The sequence below is a fragment of the Sciurus vulgaris genome (assembly GCF_902686455.1).
Source record: "Sciurus vulgaris genome assembly, chromosome: 10".
Taxonomy (NCBI): domain Eukaryota; kingdom Metazoa; phylum Chordata; class Mammalia; order Rodentia; family Sciuridae; genus Sciurus; species Sciurus vulgaris.
The window spans coordinates 115,699,284-115,713,934 of NC_136470.1; the positions used below are offsets into that span (position 1 = coordinate 115,699,284).

Below are 14,651 nucleotides of genomic sequence, written 5' to 3' on the forward strand. Positions count from 1 at the left end.
CAAACAGAAGGGAGAGGTTAGAAAGCGAGAGTGACAGAGGAGGTGGAGGTACAGGGGAGGGGAAAGAGAAGATGGAGGGAAAAGGAAATGCAGAGGGAGAAAGGAGGGAGGGAGAGAAAAAGGTAAGGAGGAAGTTGGGGTGCATGGAGGTTGGAGAATGAGAGTGGCACAAGATGAAGAGAGGTGAGAGAAGATGAGGGACAGCAGGACCTGAGTGAGGAAGGGGAGGAGTGGGTAGAGGGAGAGAGACCTGGAGGTGGCACCATAGGGGGTAGAAAACTGAGCCAGGAACAGGGAAAAGAGGGGAGGAGAAGGGGGTGTCTTTCAAGAATGCAGCCCCCAAGGGTATTCAGGGGAGGCAGGCTATGGAGGGGAGACACGGAGTAGGAGAAACTAAAAACAGAAACCTCAACGGAAACCATGAGAGAATGGTCTGGAACCAAATCTGAGAAAAGGCGAGCATGCAGATTTCCACAGACTTTTGAAGGCCAGGGGCAGGGCCCCAGCCTTCGGGTGCCAGGGACTGGGCAGACTGGGCAGGAGGGGCTGCCTTGCCAGCAAGCATGGCTGGCTATGCTGCCTGGGGCCGGCCAGGGTGCAGGGGCAGAGGCAGGGGTGCAGGGCGCAGGCAGGGGCCGGGCCACTTACACTTGACCTGCAGGATCTGGTCGCTGAGGTTGGCTTGGAGGTAGAAGGTGCTGTAGGGTGGGAGCACCAGCCCCAGGCTGGGGAGGTGGGGAAGGGGGAGTGCAGGTCACTGCTGGGGAGAGGAGCCATTCTGGCACACCCCTCCCCATGACTTTGGAGCTGGGCAGAGAGGCCCGAGCCCAGGGAGCCCCTCTTCCCCTGCCTTGGAAACACTGAACCTCCACACCCCCAACTCTCCTAGAGGTCTATAAACAATCAGACCCAAAGCAAATCCTTACCCTCAGTAGCCTCCCCCAGCACCCTAGCAGCAGAGGTGAGGGCTGCCATCCCCAAGGAGTGGGGGCTGCAGTCCCTGACACTATCTTAGACCCAGCTAATGGCAAGGTTGCACAGCTGTGGTGAGGGGCAGTCATGGGCTGGGCCTGGGGTATGAAGATGCCCCTGATATTTCAGAATGGACCAGTTGTGTGGCACATGCACTCACTCAGAGGATAACCTATGCCAATCATGCTGACCTGAAGGGGAACTGCTCTGGGGCTATGATGCTGACTGAGAGCAGGCATTGAATATGTGGAGATGATACTCTGAGGGTGGACACCCAGGGATGCCCTCTAGGCAGGTGTGAAAAGAGGATGCATTGTCTTATTCTCTTTCCTGAACTCCCAGCACCTCCTGGTTGTTCCTCAGGGGCTGAGGGAGCGAGCCCCTTAGGGGACTGGGGGATCTAGTATCCCAGGGTGAGTAGTGAGGAGCCTTGGTTGCTGGTACCCCACTGGGATGATAGTCACAACAGACTGGAGTTGGGGATAGACTGGGAGGCAGCAGCTGGGCTCAGACTCTGGGGCCACCCCATACTTCTGCCTGCCCAGTCCTGGCCCACTCACCTGTAGTTGGTGCTCCTTATAGGCACCCAGGTGTAGTTCCGGATCACCTCATCTATGTACCTCTGGGAGAGGAGGCCACATCAGATACTTGGGCTAGTAGGCTGGGGTCTATGGGGGGTAGGAAGGTACCCACCCTGACTCTCTGTCCCCACTCTCCTGCCTTCTCACCTCATCCAGAGACTTGACCAATGTTCTGATCTGCTTGTGGCCCTTGTTGCCATCAATCATGCTCCGACGGATCTGGAAGAGCCAGAGCTATGACCCTCCTCTGCTCTTTGGGCATGCCTCCCCATCTGTCCTCCCTGTATTCATTTTACCTCCTCTTTGTTCTCATCCTCCAGCTCTGCATCCAGGAAATCCAGAGTTACAGGCTCCCGGAAGTTAGTAGTCTGCGGGGAGGCAGGACAGGCAGTTAGGTATCTCCATCTTGGAAGGTTACTCTTCCTCTAGGCCGCCCACCCGGCTCACCTGAGGCTTGAGATTGGGGTGCAGCAACACATAGCCGTTCAGATCAATGGCGAACACATAGCCATTGGCTCCAAGCTGGGGGTAGAGATTGGGGAGCTCAGGTTCCAAAGGACTGGACAGAGATTGGGCTCTAGAGCTCTTCCCCATTCTGCCTCTACCATGCGGAGGGCTGCTGTTTGCCTGCTATGGACCAAGGGCCCCCACTTGCCTCCCAGCCATTACCCTGCCTCTCAAGCCATGCCTGGGCCTGGGTGCCCCTAATGAACCAGCCCATGCCAAGGTTGACCCCCTGCAGTCCCCATGGAGCTGTCAGCCAGCCTGACCTCTCTGCCTCCCCAGAGCCCACAAGGCTGCTGCTCTTGTATTGCTCTTGCCCTCCCACTACTGCCTCTGATTTGTGCCTTATCTTCAGTTAAGCAGAGCATAGGACAAGGGGGAGATTTTTGAGAATCTTGCAGGCCTGGAGCTTCCTCTCCAGGTGGAAGGGAAGTAGGAATGAGAGGGACCAGGGACCCAGGTTTTAAGTCTGATACAGTTTTTTAATTGTACCTGAAGGCCCGTGCCACAGCACCTACCCTCTCAGGGTCAAACAGGGGCTTCATATGGCTCAGGTTTAAGGATGTTGTCACACATGTGCCACCTCTTACTTCTTCCATAGTTCTTTAACTACAGGCACTGGGCCAACCACACTGCCCTTCTCTGTGCATGGGCTGAGTCTGACCTGTTGTCTGATATTACATGGCTGTGAGCTAAGAAAGACTTATGTTTTTAAATAGTTGAAAAAAATTAAAGGAAAAATCTATCTAATGAAATGTGAAAATGATCTGAAATTCATAAATCAGTATCCACAAACAAAACCATATAGGAACATAGCTATGCCTATGTGCTTGTTTTGTCTGTGGCTGCATTCACAGTACAACAGCAGAGTATAAAATGGGTATTTAGGCCAGCAAAGTCTAAAATATTCACAACCTGGCCCTTTACAGAAGATTGCTGACTTCAGCCTGAGGTCACCTCCTCAGGAAATCGCCCTCATTCCCTCAACTCAGAGGTCTCCATGGAGGCACTGGGATCCCCATCAGTCTACTCTGCTGAACCAGGCTTGTGCTCATGTGGGAGGCAGAGCAGGGTGGATGGACAGGTGGACACTCACTGTATAGTTGGGAGTCAGCTTCTTGATGTCATTCAGAGCCACATCGATGCCCATCACACCCAGGATTAGCTGGTTCTGAGAGTAGAGGCATGGGGAATCTGTAAGGGGCTTCATTCCATGGGGGAGCCCCTCTATCCCACAGGGCCCCATACCCAAAACTACCAGATGATTTCACAGGCAGCTGTTCCATCCAGTTTGCAAGACTTCCCTATCCCTCCTTCATCCAGACCTGTTAAGGCCATGCCATTACCTCCCCAGGCATGCCCAATCCTTCTCCAGTGGAGACCTTACCTTCTTTTCCCCAGGACCATCCTGTGTCAGGTTGAAAACAGGGAGTGTCCCTGTTACCACCAATCCCAATCCCTGAAGGGAGAGGAGGAAGGTGGTGTCTCCTGTGGCCACTCCTGTCCTGATCCCAAGTGTTCAGAGCAGGGGCTCAGGCACAGGTCACCACTCTTTCTCCTCTGCTTTGTTAACCCCTATTAGGGAGAACTTCAAGGGTTTTGATCCCTGGGCAGATCCTTGTGGAAGGCTGCCAGGTCCCCTTCCTTGCCCAGAGGCCTTACCAGTGCATCCTCATACACGTTGGTCCACTGCACCTGCTTGGCCTCCTTGCCTGCCAGCACCATGGGCCTGCCCAACACGTCTAGATATTCCTGGGGAGGGGGCGGCAGAGGTCACCAGTGCTCCTCCCAATTCACTCTCCCTCTTCTCCCTCCCCTTGCTTCGGGACTGTGTCCCAGCTATCACCAGGGGGCGCTCTCATCTCACAGCATCTCACTGCATAGAGCGACCAGGGAAGCCAGGAGCTGGGAGGTGTGGCCTCCCCCACAGTCTCACCTGTGTGTTGATGCGGATGGCTCCGATGGATGGGATCTCAAAATAGTAACCTGTGAAGGGAGGGGAGGTAGAGATGGGCCTGCCTGGCACTGAGGGACCCATAGCACAGAGGGTCCTGCCCCCCTGGGGTAGGTCTGCGGACCTGATTTGCCCCTCAGGCTCCTCTCTCTTTGGTATCACCTACTCAAAACTCATATCTCTTTATGTTCCCTTCTACCGCCCTGTCCCTGGGACCAATGCTAGGGAAGGGGACTGAGTATAATAGGGGCCTAAGGAAGCAGAGTAGGGGTGGGGATTGGGGCAGAGACAGGGTGGAGAAAGGAGCCCATTCTAGGATGGCTGTGACATTCAGGGGCCACTTAGCAGCCAGGTCCAGGTGCACAGAGAGATGAACTGATCAGTAAACAGATACAGGAGCAAACAAACTGGAAGACAGATGGACAATGGACAAATAGCCAAATGGGCAGAAAGATGCCTGGTCAGATAGACAAGATGCCTGCTCACTAGATAGGCAGAGCAGTGTACAGCCACATGTATGGGAAGATGGACAATGGATGGAAAAAGACACATGAATGAACAGCTGGCAGCAGGACATGGTAGGCAGGCCTCCTGGCTGTGACACTGGACAAGATACCTTTGTTGGTGCAGGCCATCCACTGTAGTGGTGTGACGTCATAGTTATGCTGCCCCACAGAGAAGGTGAATACACGTACCTGTGGATTGAGGTTATTGCTGTGGCCTCTGGAGTACAGCTCTCCCCTATTCTGGGCCAAGATCAGGGCAGCCCCAGCCTGGGCTGAGTCTTACCGTCCGATTGGGCCAATTGTACTTCTCAAAGACGTCTTGCACACGGTCCTCACCGCCATCCGTGAACATCATGATCATCTTATTGCAGTTGGCCCGAGTGATGTTGGACTGGGCAGGAGTGAGTGGAGTCAGGTGGCTCTCAGCCCCTTTCTAGTCCAGGGGCAAGGCCTCCCTCCCCCTGGTGGGCCTGGCCCTCTGGCCTTCCTCTCCACAGCAGATGGTGCTATCTGTCCAAGCTGCCTGTTTGGCACTAACGAGGCCATCCATCTTGATTTCCCTGTGTCACCAAGCCTGGACCCTCATCCACCCCCAGCCGCCCATTTGCCCACCCATGGGGCTCACATTCTGCAGCTGGTCAAAGGCATACTCAAAGCCAGCCTTGTAGCCTGTGGTGCCCTTGGCCACCATGCCTTGCACAGCTTCCTTGAACACCTTTTTGTTCCTCACATTGGCCTGCACCAGGTGTGTGAAGCAAGACACAGGTTGCGCCTTCTCGTTGAACTGCAGGGACAGTGGGGTGGTGAGTGGCCTCAGGCTGGCCAGGGTAGGCAGCTTTTGCATGGGACAAGTAGGGGTAACCAGTTCCCTGCCTGCCTACTGTCTTGGCACTCACCGAGGCCACATTCACATAGTCATCATCAGAGAGCGTGTCTAGCATCTCACAGACAGATGTTTTCATCAGCTTCAGGGTCAGGCCACTCACGCTGCCACTCCTGGAGAGGTCAGGCAGGGGCCATGTTGAGGGACCCCCAGATGTTCTCCTGCCCTCCCCCCATGATGTTCCCAGGCAGCAGACTCCAGCTCCAACCCTGCCTGCCAGCTTGCTCACTCACACATCCACGATGATGACCATGTCCTTGGGTGACGAGGCCCCCTGGATATACCTGCCCAGGATAAGACTCAGTTAGGGCTAGCCCTGCTTGGACCTTGTGGGTCCTTCCTTCCTTTACCCACATATTGATTCACATGTTTCTATTGAGCATCCACTGCATAGGCTAGACAGGGTCAGGGCACTGGGGAGATGATGTTGAATAAAGCAGACATTGTCTGCCAATGACATGAGGGGCACAGTCTTATCTGTGTATGGGATGGAACAGGAAAGAAAAGTCATAAGGCACTGAAGGAGGGACAGAGCAGAGGGTAGGGTTTCTAGGGCTGGAATGGGCAAGGCAGGGGCTGGCCAACCCTGCAGAGGCCATATCCATCCATGGGAGCACCCCCATGGGCTGATCTCAGTCCTGAGGGGGTGGGGGTACTAGGTGACGGATGGAAAGGGGAGAGGGGAGGGGAGCAGAGGCAGCTGGGAGGCCTGCCTGGGTGATGGGATCCATTTTCCAGTGGCAACGATGTGTGAAATGAAAATTGGATAGAGCTGGCTGCGCCCTGCTCGGAGGCCTGGATATTAGGAGGGAGGGGAGCACGCAGGAGAGGTAGGGAGCTAAAGGGGTGTCCTGCCCAGCCCTTATCTTCTCACTTACCAGGGTCTCCTTCGGACGTCATACAGGTCAATCTTCTTGGGGGCTCGCCATGGGGTGGCTGTGGGAGGAGACAAGGTGAGGGGGATGGGCAGGGACCCAGGCAGGCAGGTCTTGTCGAAATGACTGGGTCACTGTAGCCCACTGGTTGCCATCCCATCCCATGCACCCCAGGATGGAGCAAGATGGGGTGCTGGGTGCACAGGGGAAATGGCTGGCACCTACCTGGATAGTATCGGGTGACTCCTGTGGCACTGCCAAAGACCTGCCACAGTAGTGTGGGGTCTTGCCTGCGGTTCTCAATGAACACGTTCTCCAGGGCCTCTGTCCAGTTCAGCTCGTTGAGTATGACAGTGGCTGGGGGTGAAGTAGGAGGCTGGGGTAGGGAGCTCTAGGCTGTTCTTGCTGAACCCACTACCATGACACTCATGCCCAAGTTCCCCACTTAGAAGATCTACCTCTTCTCTTGCCTGTCTGGACTCTCCCTCATTTCCCAGGGCCCAGCTGGGGCTGTACCATCTCCCTCAGGAAGACTTCCTGGTCTTCATCCAGTCTAAGCTGTCAAAGGAATAGCTTGGCCTACCCCTCACCTGGGCCCCCCAAAAGTAGGCCAGGCAGCTGTGGCCTGTGCCCCTGGAGAGGGTCCATCCAGGTGGCAGTAAACTGTGAGCTTGGCACCCTATCCAGCATGCTGTCTGGAACTTGTGGCTGGTCCCCGGGGAGCTCACCCACTCAGCATGCATGCCAGGCTGCAGCCACAAGAAAGCAATTAAGGGCCTGCTGATGGGGCTGGAATTATTCAGCTATTAAGGTACCTGATAAGCTGGAAGCCACTCAGTTCCATGATTAATCAACTGGGGCCAGGAGCAGGCAGGGGCAGAGGTGGGGGCTGTTGGAGGCAGGGGCAGTGCTAAGATCCTGCTCTGACATGGGTATGTGTGCTTGTGGGCATGCGCATGGGCACACATGCATACACACACAAAGCCTGCATCCCCAGCAGGTACACCTGCATCTAACCTCTGTGCTTTCAGCCAGATGTGTGACCTGCCCCCCTTACTCTCAAACCCACCTGCCCAGCAACCTGACTGCTGCCATGAGCACAGGGGCACACTAGCTTATGTACACCTACACACCCCTGGGCAGCTACAGAAGGCAACCAGCAGTTCCTGTTCTCAGAATCCCTTATCACTAGTTACTCTCATCCTCCGTTCCCCAATCCCTGAAGTTGCACACCTGCAACCAGACCTGCCCATCCACACCCTCACAGAACAGGACTCCTCTCAGATGACTGGCTTCCCAACCCTTCAACCAAAGCAGCCCTAAATCTGCCCAATGTGTATATGGGGCATATGTTCTCATGTGAACCTATCCCTCAGGTACACAACTGTGGGAGTGGGACACCTGTTCCTGCCTCTATCCTTACCCCTCCTGAAAGAACCATTAATGCTTCCCTTCATTTCTTCCATTTCCTTTCTTCCCAGGTAGAGCCCTGCCAGCATCACCCCTCAACATACACACTTTGCTCTCTATCAAAGATCCACCACAGTGAGACCAGAGAAGGTTCTGCTCTTTTCAGAGCAGATGGAGTGGTGATTTACAATTGCTCAAGGCTCTTCCCACCCCTGCGCTCCCCTCTGCTCCCCCGCGTGGGGGCTCTGCTGTGTCCTGTCTGCTCCCTAAGCTCTTCCTCCTTTGCTCTCACTCCCTTCTCTGTCCCTGTGGTTCCCCTTAACTGACTGTAATGTGAAAACAAAACCCATTTCTAGCGTTGGCTCTACCTATTGAACACTATGTTATGGTCCTGTTCCTGATTTAGAAACTTAGTGAATTGAACAATTTTTATTCTTCTCTTTAAGGGAAAACTAAAGTCAGGTCTTCAATGTTTCAACACAGCTTTGGTTGCCTTGGGAATCTGCCTGGGATACCCACCCCTCAATGGACCTCAGTCTTCCCATTTGAGAGGTGTGAAGCCCCTCTGGCTGGAATGTCCCTGGCTCAGGTCAAAAGCTAAGAGAAGACACTGCTCTGGGTGTGCTATCCCTGCAGGGACCTGTGACCACACCTACACACATGCATTCATTGATGGACAAACTGATGCAAATGGCCCCACCCCTCAAAAGGCCTGCTACTCCACCCCAAGCACCCACACCCACACCCATGTGCACACACTCTCAGATCATGCTGAATTGGAAAACGGGGACCATGCCCCCTCAGGCAGGCGATTACAGATTTAATTAAAAGTGACACAGTAAATAAAAAACATATAAAATGTAATTTGTGTGGGTAGCGAGGGGTGACTGGGGAGGGTGGTGTGGCTCCTGTTTTAATTAGTGTGCCTGCCTGTGATAGTGCCTCTCGACTGGCTCAGGCAGGTGGCCTCTGGGCAGACTTTGGGGTGGGTGGTGGAGCATCCTTCTCCATTCCTCATGAGGCTGCTCAGAAGGCCTAGCTGACCAGAGGGTGGGGGAAACCTTCTTGAGGACTCTGGGGAATTCTCTGCATTCTGGAGCCATGCAGGAGCTCTGGCACCTTTGCTTCAAGATCCCTAGGCCAGTGGGCCCCTTGGATTCTGAGCTACCCCATAGGTACCATAGGACTGTGGCAGACCCAGTAGTCCTCAGGGTCTTAAATTCTGTTGCTGGAGATACCCTCCAGTGTTCTACTCTTGGCCTCTTCCCCAGAGCTTTAGGAAGTTCCTCCTCATGTCTAACTCAAATCCTTCCAGTTGTGGCATACGGGTTTCTCCATCATGAAAAGCTACCCTGTCCCTGGGGCTTGGAATCTCAACCACTCTCTTCCTAATTCCCTTTGCCCACATCTGCCTCTGATTGCTCTGGAAATCATCTCTCCATCCCTTTGCTTTGCCAAGGATCAGGGTGGTATAATAGGGATGTCTGTCAGTGAAGGCTGTCCCCTAGCCCCTGTGTCCACCTGATGTGTGGTAGCTTCTCAGTTACTTTTTTTTTTTAATATTACTTATGTATTTTTATACCTTTATTTTATTTATTTATTTTTAGGTAGTGCTGAGGATCAAATCCAGTGCCTCACACATGCTAGGTAGGCACTTCACCACTGAGCTATAACCTCAGCCCTTCTTAGTTACTTCTAATGAGTCCAGTGATTGGAGGTATGTAGCAAGGAGCTGCTTTGAGAGACTCACACCAGCATGTAGAGATGTGGGGACAGTGTGTGTGTGTTTGTGTATGTTTTCATGTACGCACGCATGTTCACATGGGCTGGAGACCATGCATGTACAGGAATGAGAAATTCAAAGAGTTTTGCAGCCTGCTGACAGTTAGCACGAGGCTCTGCCTGTGAGCAGCTAGATGCCTGCATATGGGGGAGTTTCAGAGGTGAGCACGTATGACCTTGGGTGTCAGGGCTGGAGTTAGATAGTACTAGCCTTCTGTCTCCAGGGACGTGGGCAGCAGGCCTTGCACCTGTGACAGGTCATGAGGACCATCCCATTCACTCTGCACACTCACAGCCTTTGTAGATGTCCGTGGGGATCTGCACAGCTGTGTATGAATAGTTGACCTTGTTCTTGAAGTTTGGGTCCTCAACGAAGTCCAGTCTTAGGGTGCTGGTCTTGGACCCCCTCTCCATATCCTCGCTCTCAGGATCATCCTGCAGAAAGCCCCCCAGAAGTTTCAGAAGTGAGTAGGTTGGATAGGCCTGCAGGCAGGGGTAGGTAGAGAGGACCAAGAGTCCAGGAGATAGGGGCATCTCAAGGACAGAAGCTATTGCAGAGATAAAGAGAAAGAGAGATAAAGAGACAGAGGGATACATGGATGATCCCTTACCCAGAAGGCTTGTGACAGACTCCCACATGTCCCTGCCCACCCTACCTACTGCCAAACTCTAAAATCCCAAATTCTAAAATCAAAACCAAACTGACTTCCCTATATCCTTGAAAACCAATTATCAATGAAGGAGTCAAATAATGGAGCCATTTAGGAGCAGGACTCAGACTTCTGCTTACAAAGATGTGCCTTGAAGCCTGGTGTGGTGATGCATGCCAGTAATCCCAGCAGTTCAGGAGACTGAGGCAGGAGAATTGCAAGTTCAAAGCCAGCCTCAGCAACTTAGTGAGACTCTATCTCAAAATAAAAAATATAAAGGGTTGGGGATGCAGCTCAATGGTAAAGTGCCCTTGGGTTCAGTCACTGGTAGCCCCACCCCCCCAAAAAATTAGGATGTGCCTCGTGAAATCACAGGGGAGGCCTTGGCAGCCCATCCTAGGAGCTCTGTGTCCCCACACTCCCCACTGGGTCTCATCCATCTCTTGCATGGATTGGGCCTTAGCACCATCTGGGACAGGGATACCACCCCCTGCAGTAAGGGCAGCTCTGGGGAGTAACTGGAGGACAGACCTGGAGAGAGCAGGGGTGGGAGCTAGCATTGAGACCTGGTGACTGCTAGAGGAAAGTTCTGCTATGCCTGCTAGCAGTAGGATTGTAAGGGCCCCTGTTGATTTTCTAAAATGAGCCGCAGTCGCCTGACAGGTGCCAATTACAGCATCTCTTGGCCAGGCAGTTTGGGCATGCGTCATGCACCCCCACCCACCACCACAGGCTGGCAGGCAACTATAGTGTGGATGCCACAGTCAAGGTGGGGGGCAGGCTTGGGTGCAGGTGTGCGAGCAGGGAGGGAAGATGGAGAGTGAAGGGGAAGAAAGGGAAAAGCCATATGGGGAGGCAAGGGAGAGATGGAGATTAAGGCAGGGAAGAGAGCAGTAGGAGGAAGCTTAAGCAGAGGAACCCTCCACACACTCCTGTGCTGTCCCCCGAGAATCCTGTGACCAGCCTCAGCTCAGGCTCAGCTCATATCATCTCCCCCATGTGTCTCATAGGCTATTTCCCCTGCCTCTCATTGTGTCCTGGCAGGTCCCTCCCTTTGTGTTCTGTCTTTAGGCATCTGCCCAGGCTGTGTCTTTTGAGGAAAGGATGACCCTGTCTTTCCACCTAGGCAGATGTGCTCTGCATACCTTAGGGACATGGCCCTAATAGGCCCACAGCAAACACCCATTTCATCTCTGCAGGGTGGATTTTGTACAGCAAAATCCAGGCTGTATGCTGCCCTTCCCTGCTTCTCACCCAATGTGCCATGCTCTGCCCACCCAGTGGGGGTTCCCTCAGAAGCCCTTGGGTGCTGGATAAAGCCAGGGCAGGCAGCCTCTGAGCATCCAGGCCAGAGCAGGGAGCTGGTGGCCTGTGAGGCATGCACCACTCATGCTCTGCTCAGAGGAGGGGGAGGCGAGGGAGAAGAAAGCCCCTGAAATGTCAGCAGCAGATGAAGGGCGCTGGAAAATTTAATCTCCCAACTTTCCCAACTAATGTGACATTTGGATTCTGTTCTGATAAGCTATCAGCTGGCGAACTTTTTCCTTCCTTCTCTTTCCCCCACCCCCACCTTCTGGCTGGTAATTTAAAAGTAAATGGTCTAGAAAGATCTCTAACTGTACCTCTGGCAAAGATTAAAAAAACAAAACAACACAACAAGCAGGGGAGTCAGCAAATGTGTGCGTGCTGTTATTTATACCAGGGCCTGGCTGGGCTTTTGTCCTGGCTGATTCTAGCCCAGTTCTTCCCAGAGTAAATCTCCCTCATTAGACAATCCCTAGACCCCAGGGGCGGAGGGTGGAGAGTCAGTGATTTAGAGAACCAGGGGTTGGGGTTCCTGATTGAGTTGGGGGATGCTGGGAGCAGGGAGTAAAGAGTGTCCCAGCAGGGGACCTGGTAGCAGGCTGCCCAAGGAGCCCCTCAGTACCACCCGTGAGCCCAGGGGCTTTGTGTGGTGGGCAACCGCAGTCTCCTGGTTTATATTTAATGTACTGATTGCTAAAATTACAGCCCGCTGCCGAGGGGGGTAAGAAATTAGATTCAGGGTCTAATTAAAGGTTCGCTCTTCATTTGAATTTCAGATTCTAGCTTTAATTTTAGCAACTTCTCCAGGAGCCACGGAGCTCAGCCAAGGGGAAGCACACCTGCTTGAGCCCACCCGCTTCTTCTTGGCCCCTGCCCTCCTTAAGGCTCTCCAGGCCAGCCTGACACTGTAATCCCTGCACAGGGACCATTTCCAGCCTTCCTACCTCCTGGTGTTATGGGATACTGCCTGCCTATCCCAGGAAAGGCCCCAGGCCCTTAGGCCTGGGAGAGGAAGACTAGATCTTGGATCTTCTGCACTAGCAAGCCCAGGTTGGTCCCTCGAGACTGCACTACTATGACACCTCTGTTTACAGAGGAGATAGTTGTGCCCTACCACTCTGAAGCCAGTTAGAAGGACTTGGGGCTTGCCAAGTTAATAAAACACTTTCTACTCCAAGTGTCTGTTTCCTCAGATACTCCTATCTTCTCTGAAGCCACCTCCGACCAATGGTCATACATCTTTCACTGAATCATTTGGTGACAGGGATCTCAGTACCCCACAGGGCAGCCCAAGAAGACCTGAGCCAGTGAGAAACATGGAGGCAGAAGAGCAGTGTGGCTCTGTCCCAGTGACACCCTTCTGAGAGGTGCAACTGGCGCTGAACAGAGCCTCATCTGAAGAGAGGGCACAGGAACTGAGTTACCTCTGCAGCTGAAGTGAGACTGAGCTCAGGGCTAAGCACTGATCCTGGGGCAGGGTGTGGGAGCCTGTACTGACCTGGAGCCTGCACCCACCTGTCCACCTCCAGAAAGCCCTCCCCATTGCTCTCTCTCCCCTATTCTCGTCATATTCAGAGACTCCCTCTCTGTGCTGGGATGTGAACTTCCTTGTGGAGGGAGGTGCTTTGACCTGCCTGGGGTAGGTGGGAGAAACAGCCTGCCCCACACTATGCAGTAGAGCCCAGCCTATTAGTGGCCACAGTAACACAGTCTTGGAGTTGTGAGAGATGGGGAGTCACCACAGCTCTGCAGGGATGAGCTCAGAACGCTTAGTGATGAGTCTTAACACCCATTTTACATCTGACACCACAGTGTCAGAAGAGGTGGTGTGGTGCTGGCAGCCCACCCCCACTACAGCATGGTGGGGGCACTCACCAGCTCAGCATCGGCCTTGGCATCGTAATACATGATGTCTTCCTCCTGGTGAAGGGAGAGAGGCCTCAGTACTCACAGCTCAGTGCCTTCTGAGGTACAGCCAGGACCCCCAAGCCAGAGGCCTGGGACAGGAGCAGTCCCCCACAACCAGAACAGCCCTTCCCGTTAGGGCTGGATGAGTCAGTGCCCAGGAGGCCCTGCCCACTATGCTCAGGGACTGGGGCCGGCACTGCAGTCCTGCTGGGAGGCAGAATCAGAGCCCGGCTTGCTGTGGAGATGCTGGCTGAGGCAGGAAGGGGAGTGAGGAAGATGAGAAAACAGAGCCGAGCCCAGGAAAGAGCAAAATAATGACTCGACGCTGCATCTTCCAATTTCTTCTATTAAAAACCCTGCTCATTATGGGCATGTACTTATTAATTATCTGTGATTTGTTGTGAAATGCAAGGGGGTTTACACAACAGGAGCAGGAGAAAACAAAGCCCTGCCTGCATTCCTGCCTCCCGGCCCTCACCAGCCGGAGCTGCCCGCCAGTCCTGGCCCATGCCTGCTCGCCTGACGCCTGGGTTCTTGGCCATCTGCACGTCATAATCACCGGCCACCCCGGGGACCCGTAACACAAACGGGCTAATTTCATGTTTAATGATCTTTAATCAGGACTGAGCGCGGCTGACAGAGGCCGCCAGAAGGTTAGCCTGGTGTCAGCAAGTGCCACCTGCTCAGGAGGGGCCACCCCACTCTACCCTGGTGGGCTCTAGGGGCAGGGCCACTGTTCAAGTCACCCTCCCCAGGTGCTCCTCAGACCTGTTTTATACAACAAAATCCTGCAGCATGGCCCTGGCAATCCCAACCTGTTTCTTTGTTGCATGCAAATGGGGGTCTACTCCCAAGGGCTGGCAGTAAAGCAGCACCATGCAAGGAGACCTCTGCCTAAGGCCTGGCTGGGACCCAGTTGCTGTGTGACCCCAGGGTTGGACCATTTCCTCTCTGAACCGCAGGTTCCTCATGCCTCCAGGGGAGGGTTTGGCCTTGGTGACTGCCCTTGGTGCTGGGTCTGTGGCTAATGCTGGGGAATGTTTTGGGGAATAGTCCTAGGCTATCTCCCACCAGGGGCTTTGGGGGTACAAGCCACTGGCTGGACATGTTGGCTTGGTCCAAGCACTCTGGAACAGTGACTGCATACCTGGCACTATGCTTAGGCATGACTACAACCTCCCAAGGAATGTAAGACCAAAAATGACTTGAAGGGTTCCAGAGTCTGAGGTGTCTGCAGCATCTGGCATTTTCTGGCAACCCTTTGACCTGAATATACATATAATTCTTAGGAAGAGATAAGGAAGGCTTTGGACTGTAGCTA

At 53.7% G+C, this 14,651-nt stretch overlaps 1 protein-coding gene and 1 long non-coding RNA gene across 5 annotated transcripts in view; one reads left to right on the plus strand and one right to left on the minus strand.

Annotated features, from left to right (window-relative positions):
* Nucleotides 1–14,651, minus strand: part of CACNA2D2 (calcium voltage-gated channel auxiliary subunit alpha2delta 2) — a 137,913-nt gene that overhangs the window by 13,643 nt on the left and 109,619 nt on the right. For all 4 annotated transcript variants that reach the window (XM_079155464.1, XM_079155463.1, XM_079155462.1 and 1 more), the window contains exons 5-22: nucleotides 13,298–13,342; nucleotides 9,761–9,902; nucleotides 6,501–6,632; nucleotides 6,279–6,336; nucleotides 5,634–5,684; nucleotides 5,414–5,513; nucleotides 5,143–5,301; nucleotides 4,801–4,908; nucleotides 4,628–4,706; nucleotides 3,994–4,043; nucleotides 3,720–3,809; nucleotides 3,445–3,516; nucleotides 3,154–3,228; nucleotides 2,001–2,075; nucleotides 1,850–1,921; nucleotides 1,701–1,772; nucleotides 1,533–1,594; nucleotides 649–725 (exon numbers count right to left, since the gene is read on the minus strand). In XM_079155464.1, the coding sequence (XP_079011590.1) occupies nucleotides 649–725; nucleotides 1,533–1,594; nucleotides 1,701–1,772; nucleotides 1,850–1,921; nucleotides 2,001–2,075; nucleotides 3,154–3,228; nucleotides 3,445–3,516; nucleotides 3,720–3,809; nucleotides 3,994–4,043; nucleotides 4,628–4,706; nucleotides 4,801–4,908; nucleotides 5,143–5,301; nucleotides 5,414–5,513; nucleotides 5,634–5,684; nucleotides 6,279–6,336; nucleotides 6,501–6,632; nucleotides 9,761–9,902; nucleotides 13,298–13,342 (1,519 nt within the window). The remainder of the gene's footprint in view (nucleotides 1–648; nucleotides 726–1,532; nucleotides 1,595–1,700; nucleotides 1,773–1,849; nucleotides 1,922–2,000; nucleotides 2,076–3,153; nucleotides 3,229–3,444; nucleotides 3,517–3,719; nucleotides 3,810–3,993; nucleotides 4,044–4,627; nucleotides 4,707–4,800; nucleotides 4,909–5,142; nucleotides 5,302–5,413; nucleotides 5,514–5,633; nucleotides 5,685–6,278; nucleotides 6,337–6,500; nucleotides 6,633–9,760; nucleotides 9,903–13,297; nucleotides 13,343–14,651) is intronic.
* Nucleotides 6,644–9,238, plus strand: LOC306670750. Its single transcript, XR_013766490.1, has 2 exons — nucleotides 6,644–7,864; nucleotides 8,132–9,238. It is a non-coding gene; the product is annotated as an uncharacterized lncRNA (long non-coding RNA).